The 18,803-nt window shown below is 35.4% G+C and overlaps 2 protein-coding genes and 1 pseudogene across 2 annotated transcripts; 1 reads left to right on the forward strand and 2 right to left on the reverse strand.

Annotated features, from left to right (window-relative positions):
- Window positions 1-1,474: 1,474 nt before the first annotated feature.
- Window positions 1,475-13,676, reverse strand: LOC113741983 (protein neprosin-like). The gene is made up of 7 exons (XM_072046460.1): window positions 13,449-13,676; window positions 13,256-13,390; window positions 12,828-13,016; window positions 12,179-12,346; window positions 12,030-12,083; window positions 11,791-11,943; window positions 1,475-1,996 (listed from the first exon to the last, which is right to left on the reverse strand). Exons 1-7 carry the CDS (start codon window positions 13,674-13,676, stop codon window positions 1,703-1,705), a joined length of 1,221 nt encoding a protein of 406 aa, XP_071902561.1. The 3' UTR covers window positions 1,475-1,702.
- Window positions 6,995-9,251, forward strand: LOC113741685 (probable leucine-rich repeat receptor-like protein kinase IMK3; annotated as a pseudogene).
- A 1,345-nt stretch (window positions 13,677-15,021) lies between the features above and the next one.
- On the reverse strand, window positions 15,022-18,803 carry LOC113742638 (protein neprosin-like). The gene is made up of 7 exons (XM_027270519.2): window positions 18,163-18,803; window positions 17,968-18,054; window positions 17,654-17,863; window positions 16,943-17,107; window positions 16,597-16,650; window positions 16,363-16,509; window positions 15,022-15,693 (listed from the first exon to the last, which is right to left on the reverse strand). The coding sequence occupies exons 1-7, from the start codon at window positions 18,409-18,411 to the stop codon at window positions 15,316-15,318; spliced, it is 1,290 nt and encodes a 429-aa protein (XP_027126320.1). The 5' UTR covers window positions 18,412-18,803; the 3' UTR covers window positions 15,022-15,315.

The following is an 18,803-nucleotide window of genomic DNA, read 5'->3' on the forward strand; positions in this document are numbered from 1 at the left end:
ACTATAATATCAAAAATACTCCTATATAAAGTTAAAAATTATTTATTAACCACAGGGGATTATGTATATATATTAAAAATCATAAGAGAGTTATATGATAAATCACTAAAGCATGAGGGGGTTATATGGTAAAATATAAAATCATATAGGGTTAGAATATCATGCATATTATTTATATATATTTTGGTTATTTTAGTTTTTAAACAAAGGTAATTTCGATATTTTCATAGGTTCCATTACAGGTGATCATTTCCATCACTTTAATACTTTAATCCAAATTATGAGGGGGTTATATATAACTTTTAAAACTAGTGGGAGGGTTATGTGTAAATTAGTTATACCGCAGATGGGTAAAGTGTAATTTGCCCTTTTTTCAAATAATGCTAGATGATTGCCACCGGAAGGTGTTAAAAACTTGAAAAAAAAATTGTCGAAAGAAGAAAAACCAAAAAGACTTGACCACCACGCCAAGATCACGCATAGGGCTGCAAACGAGTCGAGCCGACTCGAGTTTTAGCCTAATCGAGTCGAGTCTTGACTTAATTTTAGTGAACTCGAACTCGAGCTCGAGCTCGACGAGCCGACAATTTAAAGCTCGAGCTCGAGCTCGAAAAAAAAAATTTATTTTATTTTTTAAAAAAATAAATAATATAATTTTTTTTCTTAATTAATAATAAAAGATTAAGGATATATATGTAATTTTACTATTAAAATAAAAAAATAAAAAAATATATATATACTTAAAATTAAAAAATATATATACTTAATATATATATATATATATATATATATATATATATATATATATATATATATATATATATATATATATATATATATATATATATATATATACTCGAGCTCGTGAGCCGGGCTTAATATCTTGACCTCGAGTTCGAGGTCAAATTTGACTCGAGCCAGCTCGAGCTCGAGTCGAGCTTGACTCGAGCCGCTCGCGAGCCGCAGTTCGTTTGCAGCCCTAATCAAGGCACTCATATTATCAACAGTAACAGGTTGCTGCCACCAATCCCTTGTGCAAAATCACCCCAAATATCCAAAGCTACACCCAACAACAATGAAACACTATAGCGGCTAATACTACACTACCAATGAAATGTATACAAAAGCAACTAGTACTACAATGCCAATAAAAAAAATGTATACAAAAACCACGTCCTTTTTTTTCAGTATAAATAGATGAATTATTAGTATTTGCGTGGCTAAGGAGGCCTTGATGTAGAAGATAAAATTGAGATTTCAGAAATTAGAGATTCTTGGCTCATTTTCCCTTATCCCCTCCCTTGCTAGAAGAATAAAACTAACTTTAAAACTTAGTATTTGCGTAAATCACAAAAGCACAGAAAGTTTACATCATGGAAGAGGAACAGGGATCAAAACGGAATTTTATTGGGAAGGGACTGAATGGATGGATGGATAGATAGATGTCCGTGAATCCACAATATAGTCTGCTGAATGATACAAAACATACCAAATATGAAGACAAGCCAGTCACAATCATGTGAAGCCATTATTCGACCATGTTAGACACCGCGAAATGCTGTCTTGCAAAGATTCCTACACTACATAAAGGCACTAATTTATCAAGGGCTTCAGCAGCTTCCAAGTCTTGAGTGTTCGTTGCTTTGCCAACTCCTCCTACTGAAATATCCTACACATGATTCCTACACTACACTGAAATATCCTACATATGCTGTCTTGCAAAGATTCCTACACTACATAAAGGCACTAATTTATCAAGGGCTTCAGCAGCTTCCAAGTCTTGAGTGTTCGTTGCTTTGCCAACTCCTCCTACTGAAATATCACCTGCTGTAATTTGAGCTGGTGCATTCAGTCCCATTGATCTGGCTTTAACCATTATTCCCCCAAACTGAACCATGTTTGCATGGCTATGTAGACGACTAAACAGAAGTGATGGCCAATATCCAACAACTATCCCTGGCCCGATTTCGAGCCACCAATGCCCATGCTTAGCATCCTACAAAAATGAAACTTGAGTCGTATAAAGACAGTGTGTTTGGACAGGAAATTATTTGAAATATTACTTGACTAATGTAGTACTATTATAACGTGACATACATAGATGGAACTAAAAAATATATCTTGAGGGTTTAAGCTTTAATATACCTAAACTTAAATGTATAACCTAAAATATTTTTGAGTTTTTGTAGGGGTGAGATTTGAAATTTAGAATCATTTACATATAACCCCCTGTGGTTTCATCTGTTACTACATGATCCCCCAACGCTTCAAAATGTCCACTTCACTCCCTATGGTTTTATATGAAGTGGAAGTTTGATGGAAAATAGTTATCTAATGTCATTAGTTGAATTATCAATAGTGTCCTTACTTAAATACTAAATTAATCGACGGCTTAACCACCTTATATAAAAGTATAGAGAGATTACGTAGATAAATGCAAAAATCACAGGAGGTAAAATGGATATTTATACAAATCATAAGGGGGTTACAGGGATATTAAAGCACGTTTGGTATAAATGTTTAAACTGATTGTGCATTCCTTCCATTTTTCACTTTACATAAAACTACAAGGGAGTTATTTGGCTATTTTAAAGCCTTAGGAGGGTCTATCATTTTGTAAAACTACAAGGGATCATAAGTAATTTACCCTTCAATTTATAAAGAGTGATTTTGAAAAATTTTTAATCTCATAAGGGAGGAAACTTAAATTTTAATAGACTTGAAGGAGGCTCTTCCCACATCCCCTAGTTCCATCTTTGGTGATATATATGAGATTTTCCTTTTAAAAAAATAGTGATTAAAAAGATAAAAGGAGAATAAAAAAATGTGTTTGTAACACAAGCAAATAATATTTTACAAAACAATACCAATCCAAACATGATTACTACTCTATCAAATATGCAAAAAAAAAAAAAAATAGATATTTGACATTTGAATAAAATGACTTGTGACATGATTAGTTCAAGCTTTGTTGACCTTGGTTGATCAGTCCTTGGTTTTGATGATTAACAAACCAAAATGTAGATTTGGACTAATTTTTTTATGTGAGAAATTTGTTAGAACAGGTCATTGATCCAAAAGAGAATCGAAAAGATTTGAATCAAAGAGAAGTTAAGAAATATGAAGGTTCGGACGTAGAGAATCGGACGCTCGATAGAGGATCGGACGTCCGACAGACGACGATACTCTTCGGACGCTTGGATCGGACGCTTGGATCGGACGCTTATTCATTGCTTCGGCCGTCCAACACAAAAAGAATGAAAGTTGAACATTCTGACTTCTATCGGACGCAGGGTTCGGACGCAGAACAAATGGTTCGGACGTCCGATAGGTGGTTCGGACGCATGGTTCGGACGCAGAGCAAATGGTTCGGACGTTCGACAGGCCAACGGCTAGTTTCGACAGCATTTAATATTTGACCGTTGGAGAGCCTTTTGGAGCCATTTCTCACCTTCTATAAATACCCCAAAACACAAGAAAACACAGACTTTTGCCAACACTAAATACAAGCTTACAAGTGAGATCTTTGAGTAGAAATATTCTTTGTTGGTTGTATAAGGGGTTGGGAAAGTTGGGTTGTGAGGTTGCTCAAGTGAAGGTTACTCTCTAGGAGGAGTAAAACCTTGGTGAAGGTGAACCTATCACTTGGAGTGGTAAAAGTTTGATAAAGGTTGCCTCACTTGTATAAAGTAGTTCTTAATTGAGTGGGTAAACTTTCAATTGTAGCTAGTTGAGGGTTTACTTGGAGAGTAGTAAAATTCCTTTGCTCAACCAAAGTATGTTTGGGGTGAGGAAGGAGTGAGCCTTCACTTGTACAAGTTGGTTAGCACTACCATCAATTGAAGAAACTATTTGGTGGATTCAACTCCAAGTTTGGAAGAAACTTGGGAGTTTGATTGGTTTGAATTTCTTTTACTTTATTGTTACTCTATTTTTGTGCTTTAAAATTGCTTATATTTTTTGTCATCGTATTTACTTGACTACTTGTCTGGTTGAGTATTTTGGTTGTATTTGGTTGCATCGGGGCTAACAATTGGCATCAGAGTTTGGTCTCCTAGAGATTAAGCTTAACCGCTTAGAGTAAAGATCATGGCAACCATAAATGTTTCTTTTTTAGAAGGGCAATCTATTGATAGACCACCTATGTTTAATGGTTCTCATTTTAGCATGTGGAAACAAAGAATGATGATTTTCTTACAATCCGTTTATATTGAATTATGGTATGTGGTAGAAGATGGTCCTTATGAAGCTAGAATAGTTGACTCTACCACTAATTTGAGTAGATTAAAGACTAGACAAGAATTGAATGAAAAAGACAAGAGATACCTTTCTTTGAATGCCAAGACCATGTATATATTGTGCAATGCATTAGATGTAAATGAATCTAGTAGAATTAAAGGTTGTAAATCAGCTAAAGATATTTGGGATAAATTGGGTGAATTTCATGAAGGTAACCAAGATATTAAAGAACAAAAGAAATCTTTGCTTGTTTCTCAATATGAATTTTTCAAAATGCATCCTCTTGAAAATGTTGATAAGATGTGTAGTAGATTTTGTGACATTATTCAAGATCTTAAATTGCTTGGAAAAGAATATTTTTTGGGTGAGAAAAATAGAAAGATTTTGAATGTCTTGTCAAAAGAATGGGAAAACAAAATAAATGCTATAGAAGAGGCAAATGATTTAAATTCTATGTCCATTGAATCTCTTGTGAATTCCCTAACCTCTTATGAATTAAAGCTGAAATTCAAAGTGCAAGAGGAAGAAAATGCAAGAATGTATAAGAGAGGCATAGTTTTTAAAGCATCTCAAGTGGGGGATAACCCATCCTTCATGGGTAATGAAAACATGGAAGTGGACAATGATATAACTCCTCACATCAAAAGTTTCAAGAAGATCTTCAACAAGAGAAGTTCAAGAGGAGATTGCAAAATTACATGAGATGAATGCAATTCAAAAAGAGAAAAAGAAGAGTTGGCCCAAATGGCACTAATGGCCTTTGGAGAAGATGAGGTAAATTCTTATCACTCTTCTAGTGATGAAGATAATGAAGATGATGATGTGCAAATTCTTATGATTAAAATACATAAAAGTTTGAGAGAATCTTATGCTAAAAATAAAGATTTGAAAACAAAAATAAATGATTTGTTGGAAGAAAACTTCAAACTTTTTCAAGAAAACAAATGTTTGAGAATGGAAAATGATGATTTAAAAAATCAAAAAGGTGTTTTTGATTGTAAAAATAATTTGAAAAGGAAGTTGGAAGAGAAAACAAAGTTTTATGAAAAAATGTTGGAGGAACAAAATTTGTTAAAGAAAAGAATTAATGATTTGAACGAGTTTCTCCAAAATGAAAAACAAAAGTTTTCTCAAACAAAAGAAAGCAAATCTTTTCAAGGCACAAATAAGTTTGCTATGATAAGAAGTAAGAAAATTAGTTGCATTAAATCCACTTATGTGCAAAATACTTCTATCATGTGTCACTTTTGTTGCCAATTTGGACATATGCAAAATGATTGCTATGTAAAGAAAAATATGAGAAAAGGTATGAAATCCATGTGGATTGCTAGATCATGTTGTACTAACTCCCAAGGACCCTATAAAGAAAAAATACCAAATGAAATTTCTCATACTTAGGTACATCATGAAGATTTAATCCAAAAAGTGCTAAATGGTTGAAAGTACATTTGAAAGTTTTGACATTCAATATGGTCTTGATTTGAAAAATAAAGGAGGAGTTTGCTTTTTGATTGATGCCAAAAGGGGGAGTAGGATTTATTGAAATTTCTTTGTATGTTGGCATTTTCTAAGGGGGAGTTTTATTTGAACTTATTTGATCAAAGAAATCTTCATTTTGTTTGTCATCATCAAAAATGGGGAGATTGTTGACCTTGGTTGATCAATCCTTGGTTTTGATGATTAACAAACCAAAATGTAGATTTGGACTAATGTTTTTATGTGAGAAATTTGTTAGAACAGGTCATTGATCCAAAAGAGAATCGAAAAGATTTGAATCAAAGAGAAGTTAAGAAATATGAAGGTTCGGACGTAGAGGATCGGACGCTCAATAGAGGATCGGACGTCCGACAGACGACGATACTCTTCGGACGCTTGGATCAGACGCTCATTCATTGCTTCGGCCGTCCAACACAAAAAGAATGAAAGTTGAACATTCTGACTTCTATCGGACGCAGGGTTCGGACGCAGAACAAATGGTTCGGACGTCCGATAGGTGGTTCAGACGCATGGTTCGGACGCAGAGCAAATGGTTCGGACGTCCGACAGGCCAACGGCTAGTTTCGACAGCATTTAATATTTGACCGTTGGAGAACCTTTTGGAGCCATTTCTCACCTTCTATAAATACCCCAAAACACAAGAAGACACAGACTTTTGCCAACACTAAATACAAGCTTACAAGTGAGATCTTTGAATAGAAATATTCTTTGTTGGTTGTATAAGGGGTTGGGAAAGTTGGGTTGTGAGGTTGCTCAAGTGAAGGTTACTCTCTAGGAGGAGTAAAACCTTGGTGAAGGTGAACCTATCACTTGGAGTGGTAAAAGCTTGATAAAGGTTGCCTCACTTGTATAAAGTAGTTCTTAATTGAGTGGGTAAGCTTTCAATTGTAGCTAGTTGAGGGTTTACTTGGAGAGTAGTAAAATTCCTTTGCTCAACCAAAGTATGTTTGGGGTGAGGAAGGAGTGAGCCTTCACTTGTACAAGTTGGTTAGCACTACCATCAATTGAAGAAACTATTTGATGGATTCAACTCCAAGTTTGGAAGAAGCTTGGGAGTTTGATTGGTTTGAATTTCTTTTACTTTATTGTTACTCTATTTTCGTGCTTTAAAATTGCTTATATTCTTTGTCATCGTATTTACTTGACTACTTGTCTGGTTGAGTATTTTGGTTGTATTTGGTTGCATCGGGGCTAACAAGCTTGTTACATATGAGTTTATTAATTGGGAACTTCTTTTACATAAATTACGGGTACCACCATGGGTATCCACCTTTTTTAAGAGATACAGACGTGTAAATATAGACCATATCTATTACTATATAATGTAATCGTATTTTGACTAAAATCACAAATGTCAATCAGAAACTATTCAGAATAAAAAAAAAGGGCTACATGGATAAATAAAATTAACTTTGTAAAAACATTTTTCTATTAGACACTTTCCATATTTTGTATCACAAAAATAAAAAGTAGAAAGGATTTGAACTTCTTCCAAACTAAAATTTGAAGAAAATCTCAAAACATATATAGTCAAAATGTAACTGAAAAAAAAAAAGATTTCTAAAGATTCAAATTAAAATATCTATGAATTTAGGGTAAAATACACGGAACTCCCCTATGGTTTCGCGAAAAGACACATTATCCCCCTATCGTTTAGAAACATACACATAAACACCCTAAACTTCATAACTAAAGTGGAAATTGACTTCTTAACCGGCTGAGTTACCAGCTGCAGGTCGAATACCCAAAATACCCTCATTTATAATAGAGAGGGAGAGAGAATCAAGAACTGACTCTCTCTCGTTCACTCTCTCTCGTTCATCCTGTGTAAGAAAAAAAAACCCTAAAACAAGGGATTTGTATACTAAATTGTTGCTGAAATATCATGAATCTGAGTTGAAAACAGCGTGGCTGCCTTTCGGACATGAATTGGTTGATCCTAAAGGGTTCCTGAGAAGCTGGAACAACAGTGGTATTGGAGCTTGTTCGGGTGGCTTGGCCGGGATTAAATGTGCTCGGCGACTAGTAATTGTAATCCAGCTTCCCTGGAAAGGTCTAGGTGGTCGAGTAACTGAAAAAATTGGGCAGCTTCAAGCTCTCAGAAAGCTTAGCCTCCACAATAATGCAATTGGTGGTGCAATTCCTTCCTCGTTGGGGCTTTTGCCTAACCTCAGAGGTGTTCAATTATTCAATAATCGATTTTCTGGTTCAATCCCACCTACACTTGGTTTGAGTCCCCTTCTTCAATCACTAGATTTCTGTAACAACTCCCTCTCTGGAACTATTCCGGCTACTCTTGCCAATTCAACCAGGCTCTTTAGGCTTAATTTTAGCTACAACTCTTTGTCTGGTTCAATTCCCACCAGCCTTACTCAATCGCAATCGCTGATTTTTCTTGCTCTAGAGCACAACAATCTCTCTGGTTCCATTCCTGACTCTTGGGGTGGAAATGTGAAGGCCCTCTATCAACTTCAGTCCCTAACACTTGGTCACAATTCATTTTCTGGGACAATTCCAGCTTCTCTTGGCAACTTAAGTGAGCTCCAAGAGATTTCACTCAGTCATAACAACATGGCTGGATTGATACCCAATGAAATTGGAAGACTATCTAGGCTTAGAACACTTGATTTCTCATATAATGCACTCAATGGGAGCTTACCTGCCGCTCTTTCCAATTTATCAAACCTTGTAGTTTTGAACTTGGAAAGCTACCATCTTGACCACCAAATTCCTGCAGCTGTAAACAAACTACAGAAACTATCTGTTCTCAACTTGAGAAATAACCAATTTGCTGGTCCTATTCCAGCAACAGTTGGGAACATTTCTTTCCTGACACAAGTTGATTTATCTCAAAACAAGTTTAGTGGAGAGATTCCAGCATCTATAGGTGATTTACCTAATCTTAGTTCCTTTAATGTGTCTTACAACAATCTGTCCGGTCCTGTTCCAACTAAGCTTGCTCAAAAGTTCAATGCAAGCGCCTTCGTGGGCAATCTTGAGCTATGCGGATACAGTGCATTAACCCAATGTCCAATACCACCCTCTCTGGGCCCATCAACTCCACCAGAATCTCCAGCAAAGAAACATCATAGACTGAGCACTAAAGACATTATTCTCATCGCAGCTGGGGCTCTCCTCATCTCCGGAGAAAAAGGCACTCCTCCAACTGCAGGTGAAGTTGAAGCAGCTGGAGAAGCAGGAGGAAAGATTGTCCACTTTGATGGACCCATGGTTTTTACAGCAGACGATCTGTTGTGTGCCACAGCAGAGATCATGGGTAAGAGCACTTATGGAACAGTATATAAGGCAGCATTGGAGGATGCAGTGTTGCTGCAGTGAAGAGATTGAGAGAGAAGATTACAAAAGGACAAAGGGAATTTGAAACTGAGGTTAATATACTGGGGAAGATCAGGCATCCAAACCTTTTAGCGATGAGGGCTTATTATTTAGGTCCGAAAGGTGAAAACTTCTCCGTAGATCTTCTCCCTTTTTCCTTTCACTCTTTGATAGCTTGAAATCTCTTCTCCCCTGATATGTCACTTCAATATAGCAACTGAAGGGTAACTTGGGAATGAAACTCAAGATCTTTTCAAAAGAATCTCGCATACCCATCATCAGTAGGTCGTTCAGCCGGTTATAGGTCTATTTCCACTTTAGTTATGAAGTTTAGGGTGTTTATGTGTATGTTTCTAAACGATAGGGGGGTAATGTGTCTTTTCGCGAAACCATAGGGGGGTTCCGTGTATTTTACCCATGAATTTAAATAAATGTGTTTAATTGTATAGTTGATACAATTTTGGTAATATCTTCTATAATAAGGTAAAGCCAATAATTATAAATCTTCAGCATGTATAGTATATGCCAAACCAATCAAATATGTATAACGAATGTGAATTTCTTTTATTTATAACCTCTTTCATGTAGAAAAAATATCTTTATTAAATTAGATTGGTTTTATGAGTACTAAGTGATTAAATTATAAAATATTAGAATGTCATTACTATCTCAGTTATCAAATGGCATTGCCTAAGATCTACTTTAGTATCTTAAGAGTGAGGCTTAAACCAATAGTTAGTTAATAAAATAATTAAAAAAATGGAAAGTCATGGTAACTAAAATATGAAAAATTATGCATGGATGATAGAAAATGTAAATTTCCAAAAAAAAAAATTCCAACATTTATTGCCATAAAGAGAGAAAAAAACTAAAGTAAATTGTTGATAAGTATAAAAAGGAATGCAATTGAAATAAAAAAAATTAAAGAATAAATTAGTGAGAAGGAGATCACTTCATGTGTTGCACACTAAAGTAGACAACAAACTAAAGAATGGATGAAAAAAGAAAGTCTACAAAGCTTATACACCATACAACTCTTCACTATTTTTACCAATTTTGCTATTAGTCATGTAAGAGTTTGTAGAATTTTGTTCAATCTTTTTGCTTAGAATTTAAAATTTGATGGTGTGATATATATCTTTCAACTTAATCAATTGTATCTCTTTATAAAGCCATAGCCATGGTTTTTCACGTGACAATGTATTCCTGTCTTTTTCTTTTTATTCACTCTAAGAACTAAAACATAGGACCAATTCAACTTTAAACATCAATAGATTCTTTGACATTTGATTTTTCTTGCCTACAATGACATTAATTTTGATTAAGTTCAACATCATATACTAAGGGCAAATTACACTTTTCCACCCTATAGTTTAGTGTTTCCTTATATAATTCTCCTATGGTTTCAAAAACTATATATAACCCCCTCATAGTTTGGATTAAAGCGTCAAAGTAACGGAATTTGCAATCCATCACGGAGTCAAGTAAAATGTCAAAAATATCCCCATGTAAAGTAGAAAATTACTTATTAACCACAAGGGGGTTATGTTTATATATATTAAAAACCATAAGGGGGTTATATGATAAAGCATTAAACCATAAGGGAGTTATATGATAAAATATAAAATCATATGGGGTTAGAGTGTGATGCATATTATGTTTATATATTTTGGTCACTTCAGTCATTTTAGTTTTTAAACAATGGTAATTTCGATATTGTCCTAGGTTTCGTTACAGATGATCATTTCTATCACTTTAATACCTTAATCCAAACTATGAGGGGATATAACAGATTTTATCAGATTGAGTTTGATATCAAAATAATTTAGTTATTAGAAAAATAAGGATATTTGTTAACCAAAGATCATGTTGGTTTGTTAACAAATATTTTACCTAAGATTGCTAGTAGAGGAAGATTACATTTTGTTGAGATTTTTAGGATAATTGTTAGTTGATATTTTGCTAGTTTATTTCATGTAATCACTATAAATAGTAAGTTGATGAATGAATAATACAAACTCATTTTCTACTTTCAATACAAGTCTCTTATAAGTTTTTTTTTTGCAACACTAAGGTATTGTTTTTTAGTGTATGCCCCAAAAAACCAACAGAAGCACGTGCATTTTACTAGTAACCCAATATATTCTTTTTTTGTGGAGATATTAAAGGTGGCATGCACTTGCTAACTGCCCTTACCACTTGCTAACTGCCCTTGCCACTTGCCTTTAATTATTTGTGATCCATTACTTTGATGGAAGTTGTGTGGTTTAGTGGAGTTCAAGAAATGGGACAAGAGCTACTTGTATAAGCTTCATTTAAAACCAGTTGTTATGAACTAGTAACAGAAGTTTCGTTGTTGTCAACCAAAAAAAAAAAAAAATGTTTAGTTGTTGTCAACAAAGGAAAAATAAATAAATTAATAAAAATCCTGATGCCCTGACAGAGAGGAGAATCTGACAATCAATTAACTATATCAAGAATAGTTGGAAAGCCAGAAAGATATTATAATGAGGATGATATAAAACCATTTGTATGTTATGACATACTCTTACCTAATTTGAGCAGGCAAATAATAACAGGGTTGTACTTTTCTTAGTTTCACGTGTCGAATGTAAATATGTGAATTTAGTTTGATTTTGCAAGACAAAAACTCAGGATGTTTCAATTAAAGTCTAAGAATCTGAACTTGAAGGTTACATAAGATAGCATTGAGCTTACCTTTGCGATGATCATCGGTATGCCGATATCAAGTTCTCTGCCATTCTGGGAAAATCTTGGAGAGATTGCTGCCCCTAAAGAAATTCTATTATTAGTTTGTACAAAGCCTGAACACAGGAGGTTATAGCATCCTGTGGTTCCATATGAATCAGCCTGTAGATTGAAAGTGATCCGCAATCAAGAACTTTTATGTCTGGCACATACAGACGTAACTTAAGGATGCATATTTGATGGTTTACCGTCCAATACGTGAAGAATCTGGGGGAGTTGTCTCCAAATAATTTCGGATTAACCTGGAGAATTTAAAAATGGCTGATCCTTAGATGTCTTCTTCTTCTTCCACCCTAGAAGACTTAGAAAAAGTGACTCTTGTGTCTAGTTTACGTACCTGCCAGCCGGCTTCAACGGTATTAAGATCATTACTAGTACTATTACCAGAGGCCATCCAGACTTGTGACAGTCTGAAGTCATATTGGTCCGTCTCATTAGCTTTCCAGACATGTATGTAGAGCCGTGCTCCAGAGTAACAATCTCCAGTAACATCGCCAACAGGTCTCTACATTGCAAATAAAGAAAAGATCAGGTGTATAAAATCCGAATCTATGAACTTTTGATGCTACGATTGGAAACTTAAAAGCTTAGACAGAGCCAAAATATGTTAACAGCAATTTGATTTGCAACTTGATTTATTCATATTGTCCAATGAGGTTCTTAAATATCACTTTTTCCTTTGGTAAGAATTTCACTTTTATTCTCTTCTCAAACTTCTCATTTGTTTGGCATTGTTCCAGAAATGTAATTATTTTGAGGAGAGAATAAGAAAATGACATGATCTATTTTTCGGAGAGAGAGAGAGAGACATTTGGATGTAATTATAGGAAGAAGATAAGATAAGTTTCCCCAAACTTCGAGTCGCTTATGCATTGATTTAGAAATCATTGCCTTGATAAATCTGAGAAACTGACCTAACTAGTTTCTTAAAAACTAACTGAACCAAGCTTTTTTGAGTGCCATTTTACTTCATTTCATAGACTTACCAGTTGATCATTACTGCTTATCTTAGTATTCTGTTTACTGAAAGATTTTCGGCCGAATTTGTGCAGTGAACCAGCTCTCAGGACATCTTTCATTGTAGTTCTTCTGATAGGTACAGTACCATCCGGGCACGATTCACCAGAATCAGTCCACAGTTGAATGCTCTTCCTCCAGCCATGGTTGGTTGGTCTCTGTCCAAATATCGGCGGAGTTACAGTTGAAAGCTCTGTCGATACCAGAATCAGTCCAAACAAAACTTTTTCAAGACATCAAATTTCTTTCATCATAGTGCCAGGTTAAATCTGGATATGCTTTAATTTTATCAGCCCATTACTAGGTATGTGTAAATGTACTTTTAACAAAATAGTTTCCTTAGACTCTAGTTTCTGCAGAAACATAGAGCAAATGATCTGATTCTGAACACAATTACCAGTGGCTTCAGTCCTTTGAGCAGAGGATGATCAAAAGCCGGTTGGAGATGAGATGGGACACAATCTATTAGATCACCATCTGGACTCTGTGTCAAAGAAGTTAGGCAAATTGAAATTAGTAAACCTGAAAACCACTAAAAAGATGCCAAATTTAGCTAGCCACAGTACTGGAAAGGTATGAAAAAGAATTGCCTCAATTGTCTTGATTGCGAGTTTGTTAATCCTCCTCAGATACCTTCTAATTCTCTTTGACTTCTGCACCCTTTGACTCAGATGGATAGTTTGATTGCGTAACAGGTGGTTGTCACTGGAATCCAATATATCATTTGGCATAGAAAAGGCAGATGAAATAGAAGAAGCAATAAGTACAACCAAAGTGAAGATAATTCGGACTGTTTTGTAACATCTGGCAGAGGCCATGCTTGTTCTGTATATATCTATTTCTGCTTCTCTTAACTTAGTGTTTCTCCTAAATACAAATATCACGCATTTGTATTGGCCACCATGACATTCTGAACGACAGAATCATGGTTTACTAAAAAATGATTGTCCACCAAGATAGCTGTAGTGCTCAAGAAGCCATCCAAATGCAAGAAGTCAACCCTGGATTGTTAGAAAGTTTATCAAATCATTTATATTACCCAACAAACCAATCAAAGAAAAAGTCAAATCAACTCTCCCTCAACATTTTGAACTTTCTTCCCTCCTATCTCTGGCTTTTCAAAGATTCTATAATGTTATAGTAGTCTCCCAATAAGCATTAATGAGTATAGGAGGTTTCACCAGTAATATATTGATAGTCTACGAAACTCAACTGGTTATCATAAAGAATGTGCACAGACAAAAGGACTTGCAAATTAATGCATAAGTTAAAGATTCAAAACTTATTTGCTTGCTCAGTGCAGCTAGCTTAGGGATGACAGCAGATGCAGATGGAATCTAAGTTATAATTTGCTGCTTGGTTTTCACTTTTGTGTAGGTCAAATTCATGTGGCTTGCTTAATCTCCACAGCTAGCTGGTTGGTGGGCGCATATCAGCCTCCTCATCGATATTAATCTATTAATCGACTCTCAATTTGTCTTGCTAATTTGTCTTCCTGTTTTTCAGATTTTGTTTCCTTCTTTTCTAACCTAAGAAGTCAGGGTGGGTGTACACAAATTTAGTTGACTTCAGATTCCAATGTATTTGACATTTAGTTCAGGTAAAAGCATCTCACTCTACATATGCTGACTTGAAAATCACTGTTATGTCTAAAATTGTTTTATACCCTCTTATTATTTTATTTTAGAGATTATCAATTCCATGATTCCATCTGAGAAAAATATAGCCAATTCATATAGGTAAAATGTATCTATATCAGTACTTGCTGTTAGTTGCATGTGCCTAAGCAGAATCTGTCTTTGGCAAACAAACAATCTGTCTTGATGGCCTAACTCAGATTTAGTTTGTCATTTTCACTGTTTTTCTTTGCTTGAGAGCTGTTATCAAGTCTTGTTTAAGTGATTTTGTCTTACAAGGAAGGTTCATGTTATATTATAAACTGAGGTTGGTGACAGAAATGTTACATTTTTTTTTGTTTTCCCCATGCTTGGCACATGCAAGTCTGCTCATAGAACGTTAACCACTCATTTTCATGTCTTAATCAAATTGCTTAATCTAATACACAAAGGAAGACTAATACTGCAGTGCCATTGGCTAGGTTCTTGTTTCAGCTTTCAAGATGGACAATCAATGGCATATTGGTCATTTTGCCTGAACATCAACTTTGAGAAGGATAAAGAATTGCATTAATACCATACATAGCTTTCTTCTCTGTGCATGCACGTAACTTTCCATATCCACAAGGTACAAAAGTAGAAAGTAAATTACACACAATACTCCTATTTATCTTCTTGCTACAAAGTAATGGGTAAAAACTTTTTGTTGGGGGGGTGAAATGGAATGCTTTTCAAAAGAATTTTGAAATGGTCTATGTCTATTTAAAGGAAAGGGGAAATTGGGGACCAATGGAAAGTTTTAGGCCAATAATATGTGACCACCCTACACTTTTATGCCCTTTTAAGGACACCTTGAGTTCCTTCCAGGGCCACCATAGTAGAAGTAATTTCCCCAGACATTGTTTCTTCCTGCTTTTATATCATAACAAGTAGGATGATCAGCCAAGAGATGAAGATTAGATAGAGGAATTAAGCTGTTATCCCAATCAACAACTTGCAAATTTCTGAAGTAAGATGCTTTGCCAAATCCTTCATCTGCAAAATGGCCACTTCCCATCTGTGTTGATGTGTGATATCCTGTTGATCTGGTGTTTACTATTTCTCCACCAAACTGAACCATGCTGGCATGGCTTCGTAGATGACTGAACAGAAATGATGGCCAGTATCCCACAAGCAATCCTGAACCGAATTCGAGCCACCAATGTCCATGCTTAGGATCCTACAAAATCAAAATTTATGAGTTCCCAATTTCATGAATGCAATTTTAAATTACTGCTTCCTCTTTTAACATTTTTTGTAAGTCAATGGGAAGGAAATGTAATTTGAAAAAATGCCATAAGTAGGGGCATTCACCAGCTGCATTCACGCGTTTGCTCTACTTATTTCTGGCCTATCAGGCAATAATTCAACTCAATATGTAGGATAGTCTGAGTATTCTACTATTACCTTCAAAAGCCAGTTGTTGTCTACTAGCAAGAAATATACTTAATAATTCAGAAGGAAGGGAAAGAGAATTTTTTTTACTCAGAGATGCCCCTAACAGAGAGGAGAATCTGACATTTAAATGTCAAGAACAGTTGGACAACTTCAAATACAAAATAATGTAATCGAGGATGTTTCGCGCATATCGTAGACTTGCTAAAACATTGGTCAACCTGTTGTCTTCTAACAGAAAAATCATAATCAATGCTAACCATTAAGTAATTGAACAGGAAGTGCTTAGTTGGCTCATTCTTTTCCTAGTTTCATGTGTTCAGATGGAAATGACATTGTACGGCTTAAAGAAATCACTCGTGTTGCTGAAGTAGCCAAAAAATGTTAGATATCTTTAGGTTGAAAAGAAAAGAAAAGAGACCTGGAGAAAAGTATTAGGGAGTCTGTCATTTACCTTCCATATCATAACACCAATATCAAATTGTCTGCTACTGTAAGATGACCTTGGAGAGATTGCTGCCCCTATAGAAATTCTATTATTTGTCTGTACAAATCCTGAACACAGTAAATTGTAGCATCCTGTGGCTTGGTATGCATCAGTCTGTAAATTAGGTCATTAACGGTAAGCTTTCAATGTCTTAAAACATGAATATAAGTGCATATGAAGAATTCAACTTTTGATAGTTACCGTCCAATAGGTGAAGAACCTCGGATTGCCATCTCCATATAACTCTGGACTAACCTGGAAAAGTGTGAATTGGCAAATTCTTAAATGTCTTGCTCAATCTACATTGACTCAAACATAAAATGCAGTATACAATCATAAAAACCTATCTGCTGGGAAACTTTTCTAATAAAATCTAGATGACTATCATTTTTGCGGAACAAAATTAAGTTTTGACCATGCTTCTAAGAAGGTGTTTAGTTTCACAAGAAACATCTTTCCTGTTAATACTGGAAAAATTGAACAAAAGAAACATGTTTCCCCCTTAGAACAAAAGACACAGAAGATAAACTTTTCCACTTGTACATACCTGCCAACCGGCTTCAATGGTATTAAGATCATTTCCAAAAGTGCCAGAAATGATCCAGACTTGGGACAAACTGAACTCATATGGGTCTGTGACGCGAGGTGTCCATACATTTATGCTGACCTTAGCTCCATAAAACTGATCTCCATTTACAAAAGCAACTGCATGCTACATTGCAAAGAAACAAGTATCATCACAATGACCAAATTCATGCTAGATAACCATGAATTTGTGCACTGTTATTCGACCCCTTTATGTTGATCTTTTGATGCTACAGTTAGACTAAAGCTGAGAGCAAAAGATGTATTAGGGGCTTTGGAATTCAGACTACAGACTGAAGCAACCATGGTATATTCACTTTTTCAAAATGAAATTTCCGCAAATATAACTAAGGTCTTATACCATGCCACTCCAATTAGTAATTTTATTTGAAAGAGCACTAGCCCTTTGGTTGTAACTATACACAAAAGAGAAGAGGGCGGAATAGGACAGTTTACCTCATGTCTAACCATCTTTTCTCTTATGGATAGAACAGTCACATCTTCAGCTACATCTATCTGAATAAATGACATGTTTTATAAAAGCAACTAACTAAGGCTTTTTAGTCCCCCCACTTCCCTATCCTTAGTAAATAGAATCTAATTCACTTAGGAAATAAAGGTTTCTTCTCTGTGTATTTTCCTCTGAATTATGCTACAAACTTCACATACTAACCTCATGATCACTGCTCATGGTGTCATGGCGTACATTTCTGATTTTTCTTCCAAATCTTCTCAGCTTGCTAGCTCTCAGGACATCTTTCTCGGTAGTTCTTCTAATTGGTATGGTCCCTTCTGGACAGGCTTCACCAGAATCAGTCCATAGTTGAAAGCTCTCTGTCAATGCATCAATGGAGTCATGGCCTTTAGGCCTCTCTGGCGGTTCCTGCATTTACTTGATCAATATTTTTCAGGGAATCACAAATGACAGAGATTTTATACAAACACAAAATTGAAGAGTTCTGCTTTGATCTGAACTTATAAGAGTACCAGTGGCTTCTGTCCTTTGAGCTGAGGGTGATCAAAAGCTGGTTGAAGATGAGATAGAACACAATCTATTACATCACCATCTGGGCTCTGCAGGAATTATAGAATAACATTAAATCAGTAGACTCAAACCTAACGAGACATCAAAACTTATCAAATTTGGTAAGAAACAGAACTACAAAAGTCAGAGAAGAATGCCTTAATTGTCTTGACTGCTGGCTTGTTGATCTTCTTCAGATAACTTCTAATCCTCCTCAACCTATGCAATTCTGATCGCGGCCGGAAAGTTTGGTTGGATAAGAGAACGTTATGACTGGAATCTGATGCATGGATAGTAGGCTTGGACGAGACAGGAGCAGTATTAAAGGAAACAAGAACTGACAAAACAACAAATGTGAAAATGATTGGAAGTTTTCTGTAAGATGTTGTAGTGGAAGAAGAAGCCATACTGCAGCTTCTTGTTGAATGTCCTTGTGTGGTTGTTTCTTCTGTTAATTTGGTTTGAGTTTGTATGCATTTGTGTGTCCTCTCTATAGTCTATGATCTAATTTACAAAACAGAAACATGGTTTATTCCAAAAGTTTGTCGAATGGCCACCAGCATTACATACCCATCAACAAACAATTCAAATGTGTACAAACTAAAACATCCAACAGAAAAGTTAAACCGGTTCACTCCTCAACATTTTCTATACTTCTTTTTCCTCTCTCTCTTCCTCAGGGATTGTGTTTCTAGTGTGTCTTGGTCTTGTGTTTCTGACACACACAACCTTCAGCCTGGGCTTGTTAAAATAGGCCCCTACCAGAGGAGGTTATTGACACAAGGGATTCTGGTCAAAA

This window comes from Coffea arabica, chromosome 4e (assembly GCF_036785885.1).
Source record: "Coffea arabica cultivar ET-39 chromosome 4e, Coffea Arabica ET-39 HiFi, whole genome shotgun sequence".
Taxonomy (NCBI): Eukaryota; Viridiplantae; Streptophyta; class Magnoliopsida; order Gentianales; family Rubiaceae; genus Coffea; species Coffea arabica.

What these genes read in the sequence shown, in the direction of transcription:
- LOC113741983 (XM_072046460.1), bottom strand. Translation starts at nt 13,676, where the DNA reads ATGGCCTCTGCCAGATGTTACAAAACAGTCCGAATTATCTTCACTTTG. An exon ending in GATTCTTCACGTATTGGACG is followed by an intron (nt 11,944 to 12,029) that starts GTAAACCATCAA and finishes TTCAATCTACAG; the next exon opens with GCTGATTCATATGGAACCAC. An exon ending in TACCGATGATCATCGCAAAG is followed by an intron (nt 1,997 to 11,790) that starts GTAAGCTCAATG and finishes TCATTTTTGTAG; the next exon opens with GATGCTAAGCATGGGCATTG.
- LOC113742638 (XM_027270519.2), bottom strand. Translation starts at nt 18,411, where the DNA reads ATGGCTTCTTCTTCCACTACAACATCTTACAGAAAACTTCCAATCATT. An exon ending in CAGCAGTCAAGACAATTAAG is followed by an intron (nt 18,055 to 18,162) that starts GCATTCTTCTCT and finishes TAATTCCTGCAG; the next exon opens with AGCCCAGATGGTGATGTAAT. An exon ending in GGTTCTTCACCTATTGGACG is followed by an intron (nt 16,510 to 16,596) that starts GTAACTATCAAA and finishes CCTAATTTACAG; the next exon opens with ACTGATGCATACCAAGCCAC.